The sequence below is a fragment of the Salmo salar genome, chromosome 02 (assembly GCF_965601325.2).
Source record: "Salmo salar chromosome 02, fSalSal1, whole genome shotgun sequence".
In the NCBI taxonomy this organism is placed as follows: domain Eukaryota; kingdom Metazoa; phylum Chordata; class Actinopteri; order Salmoniformes; family Salmonidae; genus Salmo; species Salmo salar.
In genome coordinates this window covers 91122291-91148662 of record NC_138292.1, presented here as the reverse complement: position 1 = coordinate 91148662, position 26372 = coordinate 91122291, and the positions used below count along the sequence as shown (strand labels likewise).

The window sequence follows — 26372 nt, the reverse complement described above, 5'->3', positions numbered from 1 at the left end:
TGAGGCTTGCGTGGCCACGCAGTCATGGTGAACAGGAAGTACAGGAGGGGGCTGAGTACCCTTCCTTGTGGGTATCAGTGAAGTGGAGGTGTTTTCTCCTATCTTCACCACCTGAGGGCGGCCCGTCAGGAAGTCCAGGACCCTGTTACACATGGCAGGGTTCAGACCCAGGGCCTCAAGCTTAATGAAGAGCTTGGAGACTTACTATGGTGTTGAATGCTGAGCTATAGTCAATGAACAGCATTCTTACATAGGTATTCTTCTTGTCCAGATGGGATAGGGCAGTGTGCAGTGTGATTGCCTCGTCTGTGGATCTATTGAGGCGGTAAGCAAATTGAAGTGGGTCTAGGGTATCAGGTAAGGTAGAGGTGATATGATCCTTGACTAGTCTCTCAAAGCACTTCATGATGACGGAAGTGAGTGCTACGGGGCGATAGTCATTTAGTTCAGTTACCTTTGCTTTCCGGGCTCCCGAGTGGTGCAATGGTTTAAGGCACTGCATCTCAGTGCAAGATTCATCACTACAGTCCCTGGTTCGAATCCAGGCTGAATCACATCCGGCCGTGATTGGGAGTCCCATAGGGCAGCGCACAATTGGCCCTGTGTCGTCCGGGTTTGGCCAGGGTAGGCCGTCATTGTAAATAAATAATTTGTTCTTAACTGACTTGCCTAGTTAAATAAAGGTTAAATAATAAATATATATATATTGGGTACAGGAACAATGGTGGACATCTTGAAGCATGTGGGGACAGTAGACTGGAATAGGGAGAGAGAGATTGAATATGTCCGTAATATGTCTCATAGCAAAGGGTCTGAATACTTATGTAAATAAGGTATTTTAGTTTTTTATTTGTAATAAATTTCCGATAATTTCTAAAAAGTTGCTTTCGCTTTGTCATTATGGGGTATTGTGTGTAGATTGATGAGCAACATTTTCTATTTAATCCATTTTAGAATGAGGCTGAAACGTGACAAAATGTGGAAAAAGTCATGGGGTCTGAATACTTTCCGAATGCACTGTAAATTAAAGTTTAAAAAAAAGTTAATTAAATACATTTAAACTTTATCTAAAAATAAAATATTTCTCTCAACTGCGTTTCCCTCCAGTCAGCAGACGGCGATGTGCGTCTTTCAGGCGATGCTGCCAGCGTGACGTATAATCTAGTGGACGGTTCTTCATAAACAGCTCGTCAACCACCTCGGTAGCTTGCTAGCCAACATAGCCGAAAGATTCAAGCTATTTATACGCTTTCGGTCTATATTAGCTACTGTGTTTTAGACACACTTCTGTCGTATCTACTTGTTAACCTATTTAATTTAATATTACGTTATTTTTTATTAGTCAGCTATAGTAGCTGGCTAGTTAAGTTAGCATTAGCCTAGTCGCTAATGATAGCTAGCTAGCTAACATCCCCGACCATGAGCTCCCTAAACTACTCCCCTCCTGTTAAAGAAGAGGAAGTCTGCTGGACGGAGAAAGAAGCTCTGGGGATGAACATTGTCGTGAAAGAGGAGAAGGAAGAGGAGGATGTTACAGTAAAACAAGAAGTAGAGGGTGAGGCTGTTACAGTGAAAGATGAAGGAAGGGGACGTTACTGTGGAAGAAGGGGTGGAAGGGGAGGATGTCGTTTTTGGAGTGAAGAAGGAAGGAGAGATTACTGTCACATTGAAAGATGATGATGAGGAGGAGATAGGAGATCTGATTAACACCAGTAAGTACCGCCTTCAATTAGTTTTTAACTTTGGATATTCGGAGTTGGCTCGTCAATACCTCTTCAACGGAGGGCCCTGGGATGATGACTGATATGTCTAGAATCAGACGACGTAGAGAACAAGCTACCCCTTGTTTTCTCCGTTCCGTTTCCAAAAAGTGACTTAACATATATATTTGAGAAGGGTCTATCTGCTGACCGCAGACTGGGGGGCCACGGCATGTAGTGATATTAATGTAGTGATGTTTTACTACACACCGTTCCCCCCAATAGAGCCATGTGAGAGTTGGGTTGGCTACACCAAAGATTATGGATATACTGACAAGATGTCTCTCCGTCCTAACAAGGGGAGTCGTTGTCCACAAAGCGGCACTGTGTGTTGTCTCGCTCCCACCTATCCTGTCTTTGGATTGGTGGATACATCTTATTATTGTAATCTGTTGTTTATATTCTATGAGAGGGTTGTTGACGTCAACCGCCTGTATTCAATGGAGAGAGATGCAAAGCTACTAGCATGAATATGCATAGCGATCTGGAGACAAACCCTATAGTGTTTTTATCAAAGTTGTCGGTATGTCAAGTGTCCACATAACAACTTTATCATTACGAAACTTCTGTTGGATCAAGTAAACCTCAAGTAGCAAATACGCCATTCATTTTGTTGTTGACCAAATTCGACACTTTCCACATTGGGATGACAATTGTTTCCACTTGGATACAACCTACTGTAGTCTACTGGCATAACCTAGAGAGTTACAACCTACTGTAACCTACTGGCATGACCTAGAGTTACAACCTACCGTAACCTACTGGCATGACCTAGAGAGTTACAACCTACTGTAGCCTACTGGCATGACCTAGAGAGTTACAACCTACTGGCATGACCTAGAGAGTTACAACCTACTGTAACCTACTGGCATGACCTAGAGAGATACAACCTACTGTAGCCTACTGGCATGACCTAGAGAGTTACAACCTACTGTAGCCTACTGGCATGACCTAGAGAGTTACAACCTACTGTAGCCTACTGGCGTGATCTAGAGAGATACAACCTACTGTAGTCTACTGGCATGACCTAGAGAGATACAACCTACTGTAGCCTACTGGCATGACCTAGAGAGATACAACCTACTGTAACCTACTGGCATGACCTAGAGAGATACAACCTACTGTAGCCTACTGGCATGACCTAGAGAGATACAACCTACTGTAGCCTACTGGCATGACCTAGAGAGATACAACCTGCTGTAACCTACTGGCATGACCTAGAGAGATACAACCACTGGTATGCAAGCATTTCTATGCATGCAACAACAACCAAAGTGCTTCTTCATTCATTACTCTGGTAAAGACAGTTATGCCGTGCTCCATGTTGGATCCAACATCCCTAACAAATTGATGTTTATAATGTGTTATTGTCTGCTTGATTTACTGTAGGGTCTCGTCAGTCTGTTTGGACACAGAGATACTTAGCTCATAATGTGTAGAGAAATGTTCCTTGATGGATAGGCTATTGTACAACACACAGAGCTATTTTCCTTTATTCAGGACATTTAGAATGACAACACATTACAGAGTAGCCTAGTGGGATTATTCACAAAATTATCAGGTTATGAAATGTCATGACAGACATTTTAGTTTCCTTGTTTCACCTGAAATATTAAATATATAGTCCTAGGTCTATATTATTGTTAGGTGAAGTTATGGGTCCTACAGTAGGTCTATGTTGTTGTTAGGTGAAGTTATGTGTCCTACAGTAGGTCTATGTTAATGTTAGGGGAAGTTATGTGTCCTACAGTAGGTCTATGTTGTTGTTAGGTGAAGTTATGGGTCCTATAGGTCTATGTTGTTGTTAGGTGAAGTTATGGGCCAATTTGTTAAACACTTAGTGAACAAACCCTCATTGTCAGGCTGATGGCAAAGCTAGCCAAATAACATTTTACTGGTAGAAATGTTTTTTACGTATAAAGCACTTGATTTGCAACAATAAAACAAACATTTTATTAAGCAGGACATTCAAACGAGCCTTACAATTATAATCCAAAATAATGTGAATTGCACTCATAAGCAACCTGGAAATGGAGGCTATTTTTGCTGTCAGCCTATGAGAACTCCCCTGAGTTTTCCCCCACGGTGGTGAATTAGTGAATAGACACAGAGCTTAATGTGAGTTTCCTTGAGAAGCACTCCTGATCTTGCACTGATGGTGCGCTGTAATATTCAGAATATATTGTGAAAAACTACCTCATCCATAACTTGTGGTTTCCTCATTACCAGATATACTACATCCATAACTAGTGGTTTCCTCATTACCAGATATACTACATCCATAACTAGTGGTTTCCTCATTACCAGTTATACTACATCCATAACTAGTGGTTTCCTCATTACCAGATATACTACATCCATAACTAGCGGTTTCCTCATTACCAGATATACTACATCCATAACTAGTGGCTTCCTCATTACCAGATATACTACATCCATAACTAGTGGCTTCCTCATTACCAGATATACTACATCCATAACTAGTGGTTTCCTCATTACCAGATATACTACATCCATAACTAGTGGATTCCTCATTACCAGATATACTTCATCCATACTACATCCATAACTAGTGGTTTCCTCATTACCAGATATACTACATCCATAACTAGTGGTTTCCTTATTACCAGATATACTACATCCATAACTAGTGGCTTCCTCATTACCAGATATACTACATCCATAACTAGTGGCTTCCTCATTACCAGATATACTACATCCATAACTAGTGGTTTCCTCATTACCAGATATACTACATCCATAACTAGTGGATTCCTCATTACCAGATATACTTCATCCATACTACATCCATAACTAGTGGTTTCCTCATTACCAGATATACTACATCCATAACTAGTGGTTTCCTCATTACCAGATATACTACATCCATAACTAGTGGTTTCCTCATTACCAGATATACTACATCCATAACTAGTGGTTTCCTCATTACCAGATATACTACATCCATAACTAGTGGCTTCCTCATTACCAGATATACTACATCCATAACTAGTGGTTTCCTCATTACCAGATATACTACATCCATAACTAGTGGTTTCCTCATTACCAGATATACTACATCCATAACTAGTGGTTTCCTCATTACCAGATATACTACATCCATAACTAGTGGCTTCCTCATTACCAGATATACTACATCCATAACTAGTGGTTTCCTCATTACCAGATATACTACATCCATAACTAGTGGTTTCCTCATTACCAGATATACCACATCCATAACTAGTGGTTTCCTCATTTCCAGATATACTACATCCATAACTAGTGGTTTCCTCATTACCAGATATACTACATCCATAACTAGTGGATTCCTCATTACCAGATATACTTCATCCATACTACATCCATAACTAGTGGTTTCCTCATTACCAGATATACTACATCCATAACTAGTGGTTTCCTCATTACCAGTTATACTACATCCATAACTAGTGGTTTCCTCATTACCAGATATACTACATCCATAACTAGCGGTTTCCTCATTACCAGATATACTACATCCATAACTAGTGGCTTCCTCATTACCAGATATACTACATCCATAACTAGTGGCTTCCTCATTACCAGATATACTACATCCATAACTAGTGGTTTCCTCATTACCAGATATACTACATCCATAACTAGTGGATTCCTCATTACCAGATATACTTCATCCATACTACATCCATAACTAGTGGTTTCCTCATTACCAGATATACTACATCCATAACTAGTGGTTTCCTTATTACCAGATATACTACATCCATAACTAGTGGCTTCCTCATTACCAGATATACTACATCCATAACTAGTGGCTTCCTCATTACCAGATATACTACATCCATAACTAGTGGTTTCCTCATTACCAGATATACTACATCCATAACTAGTGGATTCCTCATTACCAGATATACTTCATCCATACTACATCCATAACTAGTGGTTTCCTCATTACCAGATATACTACATCCATAACTAGTGGTTTCCTCATTACCAGATATACTACATCCATAACTAGTGGTTTCCTCATTACCAGATATACTACATCCATAACTAGTGGTTTCCTCATTACCAGATATACTACATCCATAACTAGTGGCTTCCTCATTACCAGATATACTACATCCATAACTAGTGGTTTCCTCATTACCAGATATACTACATCCATAACTAGTGGTTTCCTCATTACCAGATATACTACATCCATAACTAGTGGTTTCCTCATTACCAGATATACTACATCCATAACTAGTGGCTTCCTCATTACCAGATATACTACATCCATAACTAGTGGTTTCCTCATTACCAGATATACTACATCCATAACTAGTGGTTTCCTCATTACCAGATATACCACATCCATAACTAGTGGTTTCCTCATTTCCAGATATACTACATCCATAACTAGTGGTTTCCTCATTACCAGATATACTACATCCATAACTAGTGGATTCCTCATTACCAGATATACTTCATCCATACTACATCCATAACTAGTGGTTTCCTCATTACCAGATATACTACATCCATAACTAGTGGCTTCCTCATTACCAGATATACTACATCCATAACTACTGGTTTCCTCATTACCAGATATACTACATCCATAACTAGTGGATTCCTCATTACCAGATATACTTCATCCATACTACATCCATAACTAGTGGTTTCCTCATTACCAGATATACTACATCCATAACTAGTGGTTTCCTCATTACCAGATATACTACATCCATAACTAGTGGTTTCCTCATTACCAGATATACTACATCCATAACTAGTGGCTTCCTCATTACCAGATATACTACATCCATAACTAGTGGTTTCCTCATTACCAGATATACTACATCCATAACTAGTGGTTTCCTCATTACCAGATATACCACATCCATAACTAGTGGTTTCCTCATTTCCAGATATACTACATCCATAACTAGTGGTTTCCTCATTACCAGATATACTACATCCATAACTAGTGGATTCCTCATTACCAGATATACTTCATCCATACTACATCCATAACTAGTGGTTTCCTCATTACCAGATATACTACATCCATAACTAGTGGCTTCCTCATTACCAGATATACTACATCCATAACTAGTGGTATCCTCATTACCAGATATACTACATCCATAACTAGTGGATTCCTCATTACCAGATATACTTCATCCATACTACATCCATAACTAGTGGTTTCCTCATTACCAGATATACTACATCCATAACTAGTGGTTTCCTCATTACCAGATATACTACATCCATAACTAGTGGTTTCCTCATTACCAGATATACTACATCCATAACTAGTGGTTTCCTCATTACCAGATATACTACATCCATAACTAGTGGCTTCCTCATTACCAGATATACTACATCCATAACTAGTGGTTTCCTCATTACCAGATATACTACATCCATAACTAGTGGTTTCCTCATTACCAGATATACTACATCCATAACTAGTGGTTTCCTCATTACCAGATATACTACATCCATAACTAGTGGCTTCCTCATTACCAGATATACTACATCCATAACTAGTGGTTTCCTCATTACCAGATATACTACATCCATAACTAGTGGTTTCCTCATTACCAGATATACCACATCCATAACTAGTGGTTTCCTCATTTCCAGATATACTACATCCATAACTAGTGGTTTCCTCATTACCAGATATACTACATCCATAACTAGTGTATTCCTCATTACCAGATATACTTCATCCATACTACATCCATAACTAGTGGTTTCCTCATTACCAGATATACTACATCCATAACTAGTTGTTTCCTCATTACCAGATATACTACATCCATAACTAGCGGTTTCCTCATTACCAGATATACTACATCCATAACTAGCGGTTTCCTCATTACCAGATATACTACATCCATAACTAGCGGTTTCCTCATTACCAGATATACTACATCCATAACTAGTGGTTTCCTCATTACCAGATATACTACATCCATAACTAGTGGTTTCCTCATTACCAGATATACTACATCCATAACTTGCGGTTTCCTCATTACCAGATATACTACATCCATAACTAGTGGTTTCCTCATTACCAGATATACTACATCCATAACTAGTGGATTCCTCATTACCAGATATACTTCATCCATACTACATCCATAACTTGTGGTTTCCTCATTACCAGATATACTACATCCATAACTAGCGGTTTCCTCATTACCAGATATACTACATCCATAACTAGCGGTTTCCTCATTACCAGATATACTACATCCATAACTAGCGGTTTCCTCATTACCAGATATACTACATCCATAACTAGCGGTTTCCTCATTACCAGATATACTACATCCATAACTAGTGGTTTCCTCATTACCAGATATACTACATCCATAACTAGTGGTTTCCTCATTAGCAGATATACTACATCCATAACTAGCAGTTTCCTCATTACCAGATATACTACATCCATAACTAGTGGTTTCCTCATTACCAGATATACTACATCCATAACTAGTGGCTTCCTCATTACCAGATATACTACATCCATAACTAGTGGCTTCCTCATTACCAGATATACTACATCCATAACTAGTGGTTTCCTCATTACCAGATATACTACATCCATAACTAGTGGATTCCTCATTACCAGATATACTTCATCCATACTACATCCATAACTAGTGGATTCCTCATTACCAGATATACTTCATCCATACTACATCCATAACTAGTGGTTTCCTCATTACCAGATATACTACATCCATAACTAGTGGTTTCCTCATTACCAGATATACTACATCCATAACTAGTGGTTTCCTCATTACCAGATATACTACATCCATAACTAGTGGTTTCCTCATTACCAGATATACTACATCCATAACTAGTGGTTTCCTCATTACCAGATATACTACATCCATAACTAGTGGTTTCCTCATTACCAGATATACTACATCCATAACTAGTGGTTTCCTCATTACCAGATATACTACATCCATAACTAGTGGTTTCCTCATTACCAGATATACTACATCCATAACTAGTGGTTTCCTCATTACCAGATATACTACATCCATAACTAGTGGTTTCCTCATTTCCAGATATACTACATCCATAACTAGTGGTTTCCTCATTACCAGATATACTACATCCATAACTAGTGGTTTCCTCATTACCAGATATACTACAGCCATAACTAGCGGTTTCCTCATTACCAGATATACTACATCCATAACTAGTGGTTTCCTCATTACCAGATATACTACAGCCATAACTAGCGGTTTCCTCATTAGAATGGAGGAGTTTCTACAACCAAATTGCGTGTGCATTGCTGCAATTTTAGCAAACACAGAAAGGGGCCTATATTGGAGGCCAAAAGTCATCTGGCACACTGCTTAGGTCTTGACTGTCTTAAGATAGTCTTGTCAATTGTTGTACAACTTCATGGGTACTCTCTGGTCATCCCTTTTTTACCTCAAATAAACAGTGGATATCTGCTGTTGTGGGCATTTAACCAGCTGTCTGACTTTGTTGTTCACACAGGAGAGAGGCGGGACAGTCGTGGATCCTCTGGGGATCCTCAGCAACATCATGATGATGAAGAGGCTGAGAAGAGTCTCTCCAGGTCAGAACACCTCAAGAAACACCAGCAGAGATCCACAGGGAAGAAGAAACACCAGATAACACACACAGGAGAGAAAGCTTTTAGCTGTAATCAATGTGGAAAGAGTTTTACTGAGTCAAGAAGCCTGATATCACATCAGAGAACACACACAAGAGAGAAATCATACAGCTATACTCTATGTAGGAAGAGTTTTGTTCTTTCTAGCAGTCTGAAGGTACACCATGGAACACACACAGGAGAGAAATCTTTTAGCTGTGATCAATGTGGGAAGGGGTTTGTTAGTTCCTGTGGTCTGAAGGTACACCATAGAACACACAGGAGAGAAACCTCATAGCTGTTATCAATGTGGGAATAGATACTCTGATAAACAATCTCTGATCAAATATCAGAAAATACATGCAGTTGTTTCATGATATCAATGAAATAATGTACAATGTAGAATGTTTTAACATTGTAGTAGGAGAATTTTAATGATGTCACAATGTAGAACCCTGAACGTTTGCCCCCTGTTCTATTGATTTCAAAATGATATGGATATTAGCCTCAGGGGGAAAATCCAGGCTCTGAAATGGAAGAGTACTATTTATGAGATTTAACAAAAAGTGACTAACACAAAAAGTTGTTACACTTACCACGTTGGTGACCCACTGGAATCAAAATGCACCACTTCAAAATGTAGCCAGCTGTTTTCTACAAATTGTCCTCTAACCAGTGATGTACACATTATTCCCAGATTCCATGTGGTTTTTAGCTGTTACTTTTAACAGGACGTGCAACCTCATCTCCCTCCTCTCACACAATTGATTTCAACATGATATCGATGAGTGATGAGAAATAAGTGTTGCGTTCCTTTATTTAGCGGCCCACTAAATTGAAATGCATCTCTCCAAAATGTAGCTCACTGTCTTCTGCAGGTTGTCCTCTAACCAGTGAGGTAAAAGATATCTCCCATTTTCATGTGTTTTTTTTAGTTGTGTTAGTTTCAACAGCACGTACAACCTGATTTCCCCCCTAATCGATATCAGTGATTTATTGCTACTTGTCAAAACAACAGCGTTTTTGGTGCTTGTGCAGTTTATAAGGTGCTTGTATAAGTAAATACAAGTAATACGATTATTGTGGCAGATGTTTGTGTAGATAGTACATTTTATGTTTAGGTTTTCAATTTATCACAAACTTTTTCTGCATTTGGACTATTGATTTGGACACGTTAACTGTGACATTGGGGATCTCACCTAGCAAAATGTCGTTGAAAATAAGACTTTGCCGACATTCAATATAAGTTTGGTTTTAGTTGAAAGTGAAAGTTGAAAAGAAAACAATTGAATATCAACATACTTGCAGCCTATACACATAGTCGCAGTACAATAAATTGGTCTATAATCAATTATATGAACAATCCTACATCACTCCAGTATTTATTTACAACATTCAAGTGCTAAATGTCTTTATTCCACTACTGAAGAAGCATGACTCAAATCACCTCATATTTCCAACATTCAGCCTGACAAAAGATACATTTTTTATTATTCCATGCCTCACCATTAAGTGAATTATTGCTAATACATATTAACAAAGGGGTGTACATTTGGTTTTTATATTCCATGTTTAATATTCATGTAAGATTTAGTAATCATAATTATTTATGCAACCAACTGACAATTTTTGGGTACAATTATATTGACATTGCTGCCCTGCTTTTAGAATATCAGGGTTCATTCTCAGATGTGTCAAACCAAATGTACTAGAGCATGACATTGGGGACTGGGCCCCGATCCAACAAGATACCTATCTAGTGAACCCTGAAAAGAGAGAGAAGCTCTGCAGTGAGGTGGAAAGTTACTACGGATATTGCAGGAGTTTCCTCTTGAAATCAGACATGTCTGTGGTAAGGACAACTTGGTTTCTGATTGTCTCAAGGCTGGGCAGTCAAAAAGATTTGTGTTTTGCATTTAGCCAGTGCTTTGCCATGGATCACAATTTATTATGACTGCACGTTTTTCCGTATTGGAGATTAGTTTTGTTTGGGCTCGTTCCAAGGGGACGAGAGTTCTAGAAGCTAGTGGGGGAAAAATATTTGTTATTTTTTAATTGTTGACAGTCAGTAGACACCATGTTCATATTGTAGAAGGGTAAGCATTGAGCATTGTAGTTGATTATAATTTCAAAATTAGTTTTAGGATTCTAGAAAGAAAAAGGAGAAAACTAATAAGATTGTATATTATTATTTAGAAATATGTGTTTTTTCTTGTTTTTAAATTGTTGACAGGAGGTGAAGCATTTTAGTTGATTTTAATATGAAATGGAATTTTTTTTCTATTGGTGGTGAGAACTTGTCCAACAAAAATATATATCCTATTTGTTGTCTTAAGGGAGAAGGTGTTACAGGCTTTGGTTTTTCCATTTATGTTTTGAGGTTGGACTTTAGCCCGTATAGCTCGTTAGCACTGTGAGGGAAATTTGTGTTTAACCTTACTAATGCTTGTGTAGTAAAATATAATTCTTTACGCCGAAGGCATTGGGCTTGAAATTGTTAAAGAAACTAACTTATATAACACAGAAAAGTGTGTTGATAGAGGCCTGTTCTAACTGTTCTGGGTGTGTAGAATGAACCCATGATGTTCTAACTGTTCTGGGTGTGTAGAATGAACCCATGATGTTCTAACTGTTCTGGGTGTGTAGAATGAACCCATGATGTTCTAACTGTTCTGGGTGTGTAGAATGAACCCATGATGTTCTAACTGTTCTGGGTGTGTAGAATGAACCCATGATGTTCTAACTGTTCTGGGTGTGTAGAATGAACCCATGATGTTCTAACTGTTCTGGGTGTGTAGAATGAACCCATGATGTTCTAACTGTTCTGGGTGTGTAGAATGAACCCATGATGTTCTAACTGTTGTGGGTGTGTAGAATGAACCCATGATGTTCTAACTGTTCTGGGTGTGTAGAATGAACCCATGATGTTCTAACTGTTCTGGGTGTGTAGAATGAACCCATGATGTTCTAACTGTTCTGGGTGTGTAGAATGAACCCATGATGTTCTAACTGTTCTGGGTGTGTAGAATGAACCCATGATGTTCTAACTGTTCTGGGTGTGTAGAATGAACCCATGATGTTCTAACTGTTCTGGGTGTGTAGAATGAACCCATGATGTTCTAACTGTTCTGGGTGTGTAGAATGAACCCATGATGTTCGGACACTCAGCCAAGAATATGACAGAACCTGACTGGTTCCTCTTGATCCTCCACAGAGTAAAGGTTATATCCTGCACACCAGTAACACAGCTATTGTTTTGGAGCCTGTTTCTGGGGTAAGATTGTGGTGGAGAAATCAGAATTAGCTAAGTAACATAGATAATTAAGATGTCTTATCTGCAGAATATACTGATATGAACTATTGACCTCTTGCTATTAGAATGTCTCCTTTCTGACTCTGGTGTTGGCAGCTGCACTTCCTCCCTCAAATGGGCCTCAGTCACCTTGGGTCCAGAGAGGGGAGAAGTCAGGCTTATCGATCACATGTCCCTGTTGCTAGGCAGAATATCAGCATCTATCACATGTCCCTGTTGCTAGGCAGAATATCAGCAGGGAGGCAAAGGAGATCAGAAGGAAACATTGTTTCCATGTGAACTGTGTGTTTATTACAAACCATGTGAAGGGATGGCGTGAGTAATGGGGAACCAATCACTTGTCTCCACAGTGTCTGTGCATCAGTCACCTCCTCCTAGGGGGAGATTGTATTTGGGGCCCAAGGTCTGGCACAGGATGTGTGGGGTTTGTGTTTGGAACCATTGTACGTCGTCTCTGAAGTTGCACCTATCCTGAGATAGTATATAACCCAGAAGCCTCCTTGTTATAACAAGTCTTTTAATAAAAGTAAAACCTTGATTGATTATTAATTTAGCCTCTCCTCATTATTGATTATGGGTAGAATTCCCACCACAGCACGTCTAGCCCGTTAGCTCGTTAGCATGTAGGGAGAACCAATTGGTATCACCGCGTTAGTCAGTATGTGTTACACCTGTGCTGGCTTGTTCATCTCGTTAGGGTTGGATGTTGCATCCAATTGTTACAATTTTAATCAATTAATTTTCCTTAGAATGTTCATTAGTCTTTCAGTTATTATTCTGTTTTGTATCCTCTTATGTTTGTTGTGTAGTAAATATTTCTGTTTATTTTCATTGTTTTTTATACATTTTTTTCCTGTGAAGCCATTGTGTTGCATCCATGTCAGAAATGTGCTGTATAAATAAAGCTTGATTTGATTTTAACATATTGTAAAACAAATGAACCCAATGACTGACCAATCAACAGACTCTTACTAAACCAATGAACAAATATGTGCAAAAGTAACACATATCTTGGTCCATCTTAGTATGAAAAACAGTATATCTTCCACTATGTCAAAATAGTGCATGGTATGTAAGTTTAGTATCACTTTTCAACCAACCCAGTTAATTTGTAGAAAATGAAAAATGTTGAAATCAACAATACGTCAAAGGATTCAACTACTGGAAACTGAAACAAACGAATGGATCAAACAGATCAATCCCACTGGACATTGGGTTTGATTCAGACCCTGCCAGCATGGCCAGAGATGTAACTTCTAACCAACACAGACCTTTCATGAATGACTAAAACCACATAAGTATTAGATTTACTGCCGTGGCCTGTCACCGCCTCAGACACCATTCACAATGCTGGCTGAGGTACGAGTAAAACATGACATATTATTTCCTAACCATTCACAATGCTGGCTGAGGTACGAGTAAAACATGACATATTATTTCCTAACCATTCACAATGCTGGCTGAGGTACGAGTAAAACATGACATATTATTTCCTAACCATTCACAATGCTGGCTGAGGTACGAGTAAAACATGACATATTATTTCCTAACCATTCACAATGCTGTCTGAGGTACGAGTAAAACATGAAATATTATTTCCTAACCATTCACAATGCTGGCTGAGGTACGAGTAAAACATGACATATTATTTCCTAACCATTCACAATGCTGGCTGAGGTACGAGTAAAACATGACATATTATTTCATAATTGTCAAAAAATCCCCACTCCTTAATCAACTAGTCTCTCTCTGTTTAACCAGAATAACATGAGTTGTGTCCTTCAAACTGTTAGACTGTTAGTCCAAAAGAATATTCAACTACATAGATGTCATGTATTGTCATGTTATGCTCACTATAAGAAGTCCTGAATGTATTGAAATGCCTGGAGGGGATGTGTTAATTCATAACCCATCATTTATACCTGTTAGTTCATAACCCATCATTTATACCTGTTAATTCATAACCCATCATTTATACCTTTTGCTTGAAAGGGGCGGTTCAGACAGGCTGGCACGCTCCCTAACCATACTCGGCAGGAACTAATGGGGATCCATAATAAACCCCAGGAAGAGTAGCTGCTGCCTTGGCAGGAACTAATGGGTATCCTTAATAAACCCCAAGAAGAGTAGCTGCTGCCTTGACAGGAACTAATGGGGATCCATAATAAACCCCAGGAAGAGTAGCTGCTGCCTTGGCAGGAACTAATGGGGATCCATAATAAACCCCAGGAAGACTAGTTGCTGCCTTGGCAGGAACTAATGGGGATCCATAATCAATACAAATACTTGTATCAATATATTTGTGTCTCTTTACTCTCGGATTCTAAAATGCTAATTAGCATCAAAGTAGATGACATGCAAGACTACAAATCCCTGCAAGCTCCTGCATGTCATCTCTAGCTGACACCTTTCACAGAACAGTTCACTGAATTGTCCATTGAAATACATTTTGACAATTTAATCATTGATACATTAAGGCCTGATTGCTGGAGTGCTGCAGAGATGGTTGTCCTTCTGGAAGGTTGTCCCATCTCCACAGAGGAACTCTGGAGCTCTGTCAGAGTGAACATCAGGTTCTTGTTCACCTCCCTGACCAAGGCCCTTCTCCCACAATTTCTCAGTTTGGCCGGGCGGCCGGCTCTAGGAAGAGTCTTGGTGGTTCCAAACTTCTTCCATTTAAGAATGATGGAGGCCAGTGTGTTCTTGGGGACCTTCAATGCTGAAGACATTTTTTGGTACCCTTCCCCAGATCTGTGCCTCGACACAATCCTGTCTCAGAGCAATATGGACAATTCCTTTGACCTCATGGCTCAGTTTTTGTTCTGACATGCACTGTCAACTGTGGGATCTTATATAGACAGTTGTGTGCCTTTCCAAATCATTAAATTTTGAATTTACCACAAATGGACTCCAAGTTGTAGAAACATTTCAAGGAAGATCAATTGAATCAGGATGCATCTGAGCTCAATTTCGAGTCTCATAGCAAAGGGTCTGAATACTTAAGTAAATACATTTGTAAAAATGTTTTTTTTAAATGATTTTGTTTTGTCATTATGGGTTATTGTGATGTCATTATGGGGTATTGATTATTCAATTATAAAATTATTCAACTTTAGAATAAGGCTGTAATGTAACTAAATGTTTAAAAAGTGAAGGGGTCTGAATACTTAATGAATGCACTGTATACCCCTTGCAGTTTTGTACACAGTCATGTGATACGTGGTATAGAAGAGTCCAATCTTAGGAGAGTACATGGGAGGCACTATACTGTGTGTCTGCAGGTGTCTATCTGGTTAAAACCACTGTTACAGGAGCCCCTCCACCCTCTGGTGGGATGGATCATGTCTACAGAGAAACCTAGATTCAAATACTTAGATTTGTGTGTATTGGGTATATGTTGTGAAATTGTTAGAAATTACTTATTAGATATTACTGCACTGTCGGAGCTAGAAACACAAGCATTTCACTACACCCACAATAACATCTGCTAAACACGTGTATGTGACCAATAAAATGTGATTTTGATTTGAAATAAACGTCCTATTTATCAAAGATGCTTTTGGCTGGAGTCAAAATGACTCCAAAGGATTTGAATTTGTTAAAAGTCCATATTGATACAGAAACACTAAACCATGATATAGATTTCTTAAGAACAAGTTGATTGACAAAGTCATGAAAATTTGGAAGAATTTAATAAACCACATTTTGGCTATGATAAAATATATGCCTCTGGGGTCAAAATGATCCACGTCAGAAGTATGGTTCAATGCAAATATGTAGTGGGTGTAAAGTTTGTTTTAAATTTTCACTCATTAAACACAAATCAATCAACACATGCTTCTCTTTGAACGACTTAATGTAATATTAATATTTTATGAAATAAATGAAAAATAAACGTTTGGTTCCTCAACTGCGTTGCCCACTCCAGTCAGCAGATGGCGATGTGCGTCTTTTAGGTTCAGGCGATGCTGCCAGTGTGACGTATAATCTAGTGGACGGGACGCTCCTTCAACAACAACAGCTAGTCAGACACCTCGGTAGCTTTCTAGCAAACATAGCTACAACATTCACGCTCTTTACACTGTTTTGGTGTATAGTAGTCGCTGTGTATTAAACACACTTCTGTCGTATGTACTTGTTGGCCCATTTAATTATATATTTACGTTGTTTGTCAGCTAGCTGGTTTGCTAAGTTAGCTTAGAACTAGGCTAGTCGCTAATGCTAGCTAGCTAACATCTCCGACCATGAGTTCACTAAGTTACTCTCCTCCTGCTAAAGAAGCGGAGGTCTGCTGGATGGAGAAAGAAGCTCTAGTGAAAGAGGAGGAAGAGGATGTCACACCACAAAGACAAGTAGAGGGTGAAGCTGTTACAGTGAAAGAAGAAGAGAAAGACGTTACAGTGAAAGAAGAGGAAGACGCGTTCAGAGGGAAAGAGGAGGAGGATGTTACAGTAAAAGAAGAGGAGGAGGAGGATGCAGTTTTTGGAGTGAAAGAGGAGGAGGGGGAGATGACTGTCACATTGGAGGAAGAAGAGGAGGTTGGAGATCTGTTTAACACCAGTAAGTACCGTCTCTGCAGTCGTTGAACCAATATGCAGTAAAGGGGTTCTACACTTTAATGTTGTTCTGTAGGAATGGCTGAAGCTACACTGTAACGTGTAGAACATCAAGAGTGGACCATCAACAAAACGTTAACAATTGATCAAATGCATCCAATGACAATGGCTGAAATACTGTAGTCCTCAATATCTCCTATTAGATTAGCCCAAGATGTTCTCTTAAAGGGGCAATCAGCAGTTGTTACATCCATTTAGGGACTTATACATTAATGATATGTACCCATTGTTTCTTGAAGAAATCACTTATAAATGCCTCATGAGCTTAGTTCAACTGTTGTACCCCATCAGAACCCAAAATATAAGCTTTTTTTTACTCCAATGTTTGTCAGTAAATATAAACAAACACTGTATATCCTCAAAACATGGTTAAAACTATAATGTTGATATCATGGATGGTTACATTTCTCCAGTCCCATCCCTCAGCTTTTTACCGAAACGGGCAGGGAGTACGCTTTGTTATTGTTTCTACTGCTGATTGCTGCCCCCGTTACTCCTCAAGGTCCAAGGACTGTATGTTATTTTCAGAGGTAGACTGGCTCTGGCAGCTAAAATAGTCAAATATTCCATCTAAATGTGAATCGATTCTCAATTGCAATACGTTTCTAGAAACATAAATTGCTGTAGTTTCATATCAATTCAGAATAATTTCACACAATATTTAAATATCACATCAAAATAATTTCACATAATACTTTCCGGACTAGTCTCCCAGTCCCTGCTGCTGAAAAACATCCTCACAGCATGATGCTGCCACCACCATGCTTCACCGTAGGGATGGTGCCAGGTTTCCTCCAGACCTGACTCTTTGCATTCAGGCCAATGAGTTAAATCTTGGTTTCATCAAGCCAGAGAATCTTGTTTCTCATGGTCTTAGAGTCCTTAAGGTGCCTTTTGTCAAACTCCAAGCAGGCTGTCATATGCTTTATACTGAGGAGTGGCTTCTGTCTGGCCACTACCATAAAGGTCTGATTGTTGGAGTGCTGCAGATATGGTTGTCCTTCTGGAAGGTTCTCCCATCTCCACAGAGGAACTTTGGAGCTCTGTCAGAGTGACCATCAGGTTTGTGGTCACCTCCCTGACCAAGGCCCTTTTCCCCCAGTCGCTCAGTTTGGCCGGGTGACCAGCTCTAAGAAGAGTATTCCATTTAAGAATGATGGAGGTCACTGTGTTCTTGGGGACCTTCAATGCTGCAGATTTTGTTTTTGGTACCCTTCCCCAGATCTGTGCCTCAACACAAGCTTGTCCTGGAGCTCTACGGACAGTTCCTTCGACCTCATGGCTTGGTTTATGCTCTGACATGCACTGTCAACTCTGGGACGTTATATAGACAGGTGTGTGCCTTCCAAATCATATCCAATCAATTGAATTTACCACAGGTGGACTCCGAACAACTTGTAGATACATCTCAAGGATGATTAATGGAAACAAGATGCACCTGAAAGCAATTTCGAGTCTCATAGCAAAGGGTCTGAATACTTCAGTAAATAAGGTATTTCTGTTTTTTTACCTGTTTTCACTTTGTCAATATGGGCTATTGATGACACCCCTCTGAAACAAGATAGCCTAACCATCAGAAAAAAACTCTTCCTTATAGCCTTCTCCTCCCGCTGCTGCTTGCCTTCGTAAATTCTGATGTTATGCTCCTATAGTTTCTGGTAATAGACTACACCAGCAGTCGTTATGCTCCTAAAGTTTCTGGTAATAGGCTACACCAGCAGTCGTTATGCTCCTAAAGTTTCTGGTAATAGGCTACACCAGCAGTCGTTATGTTCCTATAGTTTCTGGTAATAGACTACACCAGCAGTCGTTATGCTCCTATAGTTTCTGGTAATAGGCTACACCAGCAGTCGTTATGCTCTTATAGTTTCTGGTAATAGGCTACACCAGCAGTCGTTATGCTCCTATAGTTTCTGGTAATAGGCTACACCAGCAGTCGTTGTGCTCCTATAGTTTCTGGTAATAGGCTACACCAGCAGTCGTTATGCTCCTATAGTTTCTGGTAATAGGCTACACCAGCAGTCGTTATGCTCCTATAGTTTCTGGTAATAGACTACACCAGCAGTCGTTATGCTCCTATAGTTTCTGGTAATAGGCTACACCAGCAGTCAGCAAGCTTTTCCATTTGGTGCCAATTTATCTGACCATTTCTACTGATCTGGTGCCAGTTATGATTTTCATATTCACATTTTACTGGAACAGTTTCATTTAATTTATAATAGTATTAATAATTATAATTGTCTTTGTATCTCAACATCATTCTCTGTGGTTAATCTACGTTCTATTTAAATGAAAATTATAAATATACATTTTTATTTCCATTGCTAAGTTTAAAATGACCTACATAAAGCCCAAAAATGTAAACACTCCAACTCATTAGTGGTGGTGTGTTAAGACAATCAGAAATACTATCAGACATCCCCAAATGTAACTTTGACTATAATTACTCTTCCCTGAAGGAGGGAAACGAGGTACAACACCTGTTTGGCCCCGCCCCTTCCTGGGTCGGTGAAGAGCGGTATTAAATTTAAGGAATAAATCCGAGCCTCACGCGCATCACCTGTAGAAGGCGGGGCTTCCAGCGAGGTGCGGATTTAATAGTATGTTGTACCTAGTTTCCCTCCTTCAGGGAACAGTAGTTATAGTCATAACGTTAAGCTTGTCATATGATGAACATCAACTTAAATACTGGATCTTGCTGTCAGACAGTTTTTTGTATTCAGATCTCTGAAATGCTCTCTAACTACGTAACATTTACTGTCTCCTTATGTTACGCTGGGAAAACAGTTTTCATGGGCACAGAAATCCTAAATCATTTCAGAGTTTGCAAAATCCAATGGTTCTAACCAAGAGTCATCTTAACTTTATTGACAACACCCAAATGGATACTGTCATTAACGCGGTTCTTCAATAATTACACATAATACTTAATACTGTAGCTGTTTAGTTACAGTCACATGTTCAACTATCATCAGCTGATCCAGGAAATCATTTTCTGAATGACAGTCACATGACAAACATCACGACATGCAACAACAACCAAAGTGCTTCTTCATTCATTATTCTGGTAAAGACAGTTATGCTGTGCTCCACGTTGGATCCAACATCCCTAACAAATTGATGTTTATAATGTGTTATTGTCTGCTTGATTTACAGTAGGGTCTCGTTAGTCCGTGAATAGACACAGAGCTTAATGTGAGTTTCCTTGAGTAGCACTCCTGATCTTGTGCTGTAATATTCAGAATACATCGTGAAAAACTAAAATCTTTGCTCACCATTTTTCTCTCCTGGCAGATATACTACATCCATAACTAGTGGTTTCCTCATTACCAGATATACTACATCCATAACTTGTGGTTTCCTCATTACCAGATATACTACATCCATAACTAGTGGTTTCCTCATTACCAGATATTCTACATCCATAACTAGTGGTTTCCTCATTACCAGATATACTACATCCATAACTAGTGGTTTCCTCATTACCAGATATACTACATCCATAACTAGTGGTTTCCTCATTACCAGATATACTACATCCATAACTAGTGGTTTCCTCATTACCAGATATTCTACATCCATAACCTGCTGTTTCCTCATTAGAAGGGAGGAGTTTCTGCAACTAAATTGTGTGTGCTTTGCCGTCGTGCCGCAATTATAGCAAACACAGAAAGGGGCCTATATTGGAGACCAAAAGTCGTCTGGCACACTGCTTAGGAGTTCAACAACTTTAATAATTGATTTCTAGCCTACAATCATCAGTTTTACTACTAATGTGAAAACAAGACTAAATATGACTATTCTTGCTCATTTTAAGAAATTAAATAATTGTAACATTCATTACAGACGTCAGTTGTTGTACATCATGGCTCCGCTGTTAGCATCACCTTTTACAGTGGATTCAGCTGTTGTGGGCCTTTAACCATCTGTCTGACTTTTTTGTTCACACAGGAGAGATACCGGACTACCGTGGATCCTCTGCTGAGCCTCAACAACCTCATGATGCTGAAGAGGCAGAGAAGAGTCTCTCCAGATCAGAACACATCAAGAAACACCTGCAGCGATCCACAGGGAAGAGAACTCACAGCTGCTCTGACTGTGGGAAGAGATTCACCTCCTCATCAGGCATTAAAATTCATCAGAGAATCCACACAGAAGAGAAACCTTATAGCTGTGATCAATGTGGGATGAGTTTTGTTACATCTAGCATTCTGACAGGACACCAGAGAATCCACACAGGAGAGAAACCTTTTAGCTGTACTCAATGTGGGAAGAGTTTTACTCAGCAAAGCACCATGATATCACACCAGAGAACACACACAGGCGAGAAACCCTATAGCTGTGATCAATGTGGGAAGATTTTTACTACTTCTACAATTCTGATTCGACACCAGAGAACACACACGGGAGAGAAACCTTATAGCTGTGGTCAATGTGGGAAGAGTTTTACTCAGCTAAGCACCATGATATCACACCAGAGGATACACACAGGCGAGAAACCCTATAGCTGTGATCAATGTGGGGATATTTTTACTATGTCTAGCAGTCTGACTCGACACCAGAGAACACACACAGGAGAGAAACCTTATAGCTGTAATCAATGTGGGAAGAGTTTTGTTTCATCTGGCGATCTGAAAGTACACCAGAGAACACACACAGGAGAGAAACCTTATAGCTGTGATCAATGTGGGAAGAGTTTTACTCAGCAAAGCACCATGATATCACACCAGAGGACACACACAGGTGAGAAACCCTTTAGCTGTGATCAATGTGGGAATATTTTTACTAGGTCTAGCAGTCTGACTCGACACCAGAGAACACACACAGGAGAGATATCTTATAGCTGTAATCAATGTGGGAAGAGTTTTGTTTCATCTGGCGATCTGACAATACACCAGAGAATACACACATGAGAGAAATCTTATAGCTGTGGTCAATGTGGGAAGAGTTTTACTCAGCTAAGCAACATATCACACCAGAGAACATACACAGGCGAGAAATCTTATAGCTGTACTCAATGTGGGAATAGTTTTAGTCATTCAACCAGCCTGATATCACGCCAGAGAATACACACAGGAGAGAAACCCTATAGCTGTGATCAATGGGGGATTTTTTTTTTTACATCTAGCCATCTGAAGAGACACCAGAGAACGCACACAAGAGAGAAACATTATTGCTGTACTCAATGTGGGAAATGTTTTGTTCAATCTGGCGATCTGACAGTACACCAGAGAACATACACAGGAGATAAGTATTTTAGCTGTGATCAATGTGGGAAAAGTTTTGTTTCATCGAGCCTTCTGACAATACACCAGAGAACCCACACAGGAGAGAAGTATTTTAGCTGTGATCAGTGTGGGAAGAGTTTTACTCAGTCAAACAGCCTGGTACAACACAGAGAACACACACATGAGAGAAGCCTCTTAGCTGTGACCAGAGAGATAATCTTATAAAAGATCTCAGATCAAATATCAGAAAATACATATATGAAGGAGTTGTTTCATGATATCAATGAAATAATGTCACAATGTAGAATGTTTTAACATTGTAGTAGGAGTATTTTAATGATGTCACAATGTGGAACCCTAAATGATTTTCATTACAAGATATGGATATTAGCCTCAGGGGGAAAATCCAGGCTCTGAAATGGAAGAGTTACTATTTATGTGATTTAACAGAAAGTGACTAACAAAAAAAGAGCTGTGTTACACTTACCACATTGGCGCCCCACTTGAATCAAAATGCAACACTTCAAATGTAGCTAGCTGTTTTCTACAAGTTGTACTCTAACCAGTGATGTTTACATTATTCCCAGATTCTGTGTGGTTTTTGAGCTGTTAGTTTTAACAGGATGTGCAACCTCATCTCGGCACAATTGATTTCAACATGATATCGATGAGTTATGACAAATAAGTGTTGTGTTCCTTTGTTTAGCGACCCCTAAATTTAAATGCATCATTCCAATGTAGCTGACTGTCTTCTGCAGGTTGTCCTCTAACCAGTGAGATAAAAGATATCTCCCATTTCCATGTGTTGTGTTAGTTTCAACATCACGTACAACCTGATTTCCCCCCTAATCGATATCAGTGATTTATTGCTACTTGTCAAAACAACAGTGTTTCTGGTGCAATTTATAAGGAGCTTGTTTAAAAAAATACACGTAATATGATTATTGTGGCAGATGTTTGTGTATATAGCACATTTTATGTTTAGGTTTTCAATATATCACAAACTGTCTCAAAACTGTGTTTTGACATTGGGGATATCCCACTTAGCAAAATGTCATTGAAAAGACGTTGAAAATAAGACTATGCAACCAAATATTTCGTATTTACATTTCATGTAACATTTAGTAATGATTATTATTGATGCAACCAACTGAAAATTGTTTTGTACAATTATATTGACATTGTTGCCCTGCTTTTAGAATATCAGGGTTCATTCTCAGATGTGCCAACCCAAATGTACTAGAGCATGACATTGGGGACTGGGCCCCGATCCAACAACATGCCTATCTAGTGAACCCTGAAAAGAGAGAGAACCTCCACAGTGAGGTGGAAAGTTACTACAGATATTGCAGGAGTTTCCTCTTGAAATCAGACATGTCCATGATAAGGACAACTTGGTTGCTGATTGTCTCAAGGGTGGGCAGTCAAAAAGATTTGTGTTTTGCGTTTAGCCATTGTGTTGCCATGGTTCACAATTTATTTTGACTGCACGTTTTTCCATATTGGAGGTGAGTTTTGTTTGGGCTCGTTCCAAGGCGACGAGAGTTCTAGAAGCTAGTGAGTTTTAGGAAGACGAGAGTTCTAGAAGCTATTGTGTTTTAGGAAGACGAGAGTTCTAGAAGCGAGTGAGTTTTAGGAAGACGAGAGTTCTAGAAGCGGGTGAGTTTTAGGAAGACGAGAGTTCTCGAAGCAAGTGAGTTTTAGGATTCTATAGAAATTATATGATTGTATATTATTATTTAGAAATATGTTTTTTTTTCTTCTTGTTTTTAATTGTTGACAGCCAGTAGACACCATGTTTATATTGTAGAAGACCTAGTCATTGTAGTTGATTTTAATGTGAAATAGAAGTTGTTTTCTGTTGATGGTGAGCAAACTTGTCCAACAAAAATATAGGATATATTTGTTGTCATAAGGGGGAAGGTGTTACACAGGCTTTGGTTTTTCCATTTATGTTTTGAGGTTGGACGCTAGCACGTATAGCTTGTTAGCACGTAGTGCTCGTTAGCACGTCTAGCTCGTTAGCACGTCTAGCTCCGTTAGCACGTCTAGCTCGGTAGCACGTAGGACGCACTGATTGGAATTACCTCGTTAGTCAGTATGTGTTACACCTGTGCTGGCTTGTCCATCTCGTTATGGTTGGATGTTGCATCCAATTGTTAATATTTTAGTAAATGGATTTTCCTTAGGGTGCTCATTAGTCTTTCAGTTGTTAATCTTCTGTTTGTTGTGTAGTAAATATTTCTGTTTATTTTTGTTTTTTCCTGTGAAGCCATTGCGTTGCATCCATGTCTGAAATGTGCTGTATAAATAAATCTTTATTTGAACATATTGCAAAACAAAGGAACCCAATGACTGACCAATCAACAGACTTCATTTGTATTTTTATTTTATTTAACCTTTATTTAACTAGGCAAGTCAGTTAAGAACAGATTCTTATTTATAATGACGGCCTACCAGGGAACAGTGGGTTAACTGCCTTGTTCAGGGACAGAACAACATATTTTTACCTTGTCAGCTCTAACCACTAGGCTACCTGCCGCCCTCTTGCAAAACCAATGAGCACATATCTTGGTCCATCTTAGTATGAAAAACAGTATATCCTCCACTATGTCAAAATTGTGCATGGTATGTAAGTTTAGTATCACTTTTCAACCAACCCAGTGCATTTGTTGAAACTGAAAAGTTTTGAAATCAACAATACGTCAAAGGATTCAACAACTGTAAACTGAAACAAACAATTGGATCAAACAGATCAATCCCACTGGACATTGGGTTTCATTCAGACTCTGCAGGGCTTAGATTAAGCCAGGACTAGATAAACTAGGACATTTAAGTAGATTTCCTGAACGTGGCTTAAATTAGGCTTAGTTAGTCGGAGTCAGGTAAGTAAGCCTAAATGAGAACACCTAGGTTAATCCTGATTAGGTTCAGTATGAACACCTGGGTTAATCCTGATTAGGTTCAGTATGAACACCTGGGTTAATCCTGATTAGGTTCAGTATAAACACCTGGGTTAATCCTGATTAGGTTCAGTATGAACACCTGGGTTAATCCTGATTAGGTTCAGTATGAACACATTTACATTTAAGTCATTTAGCAGACGCTCTTATCCAGAGCGACTTACAAATTGGTGCATTCCCCTTATGATATCCAGTGGAACAACCACTTTACAATAGTGCATCTAAATCTTTTAAGGGGGGGGGGGTAGAAGGATTACTTTATCCAATCCTAGGTATTCCTTAAAGAGGTGGGATTTCAGGTGTCTCCGGAAGGTGGTGATTGACTCCGCTGTCCTGGCGTCGTGAGGGAGTTTGTTACACCATTGGGGTGCCAGAGCAGCGAACAGTTTTGACTGGGCTGAGCGGGAACTGTACTTCCTCAGAGGTAGGGAGGCGAGCAGGCCAGAGGTGGATGATCGCAGTGCCCTTGTTTGGGTGTAGGGCCTGATCAGAGCCTGAAGGTACGGAGGTGCCGTTCCCCTCACAGCTCCGTAGGCAAGCACCATGGTCTTGTAGCGGATGCGAGCTTCAACTGGAAGCCAGTGGAGAGAGCGGAGGAGCGGGGTGACGTGAGAGAACTTGGGAAGGTTGAACACCAGACGGGCTGCAGCGTTCTGGATGAGTTGTAGGGGTTTAATGGCACAGGCAGGTAGCCCAGCCAACAGCGAGTTGCAGTAATCCAGACGGGAGATGACAAGTGCCTGGATTAGGACCTGCGCCGCTTCCTGTGTGAGGCAGGGTCGTACTCTGCGAATGTTGTAGAGCATGAACCTACAGGAACGGGTCACTGCCTTGATGTTAG

General features: G+C 39.5%; 1 protein-coding gene and 1 long non-coding RNA gene across 2 annotated transcripts; both read left to right on the top strand.

The window, feature by feature from the left end:
* The first annotated feature begins 1170 nt into the window (after window positions 1-1170).
* On the top strand, window positions 1171-13645 carry LOC145863023 (uncharacterized). The gene is made up of 2 exons (XR_014382357.1): window positions 1171-1712; window positions 9294-13645. It is a non-coding gene; the product is annotated as an uncharacterized LOC145863023 (long non-coding RNA).
* A 3045-nt stretch (window positions 13646-16690) lies between these two features.
* On the top strand, window positions 16691-24890 carry LOC106610900 (uncharacterized). The gene is made up of 2 exons (XM_045711878.2): window positions 16691-17284; window positions 21292-24890. Exons 1-2 carry the CDS (start codon window positions 16969-16971, stop codon window positions 22251-22253), a joined length of 1278 nt encoding a protein of 425 aa, XP_045567834.2. The 5' UTR covers window positions 16691-16968; the 3' UTR covers window positions 22254-24890.
* The last annotated feature ends 1482 nt before the right edge of the window (window positions 24891-26372 follow it).

Excerpts from the sequence above, each read along its gene's own strand:
- LOC106610900 (XM_045711878.2), top strand. The coding sequence starts at position 16,969 with ATGAGTTCACTAAGTTACTCTCCTCCTGCTAAAGAAGCGGAGGTCTGC. Across the intron at positions 17,285-21,291 it reads TGGAGATCTGTTTAACACCA|GAGAGATACCGGACTACCGT; the intron begins GTAAGTACCGTC and ends TTGTTCACACAG.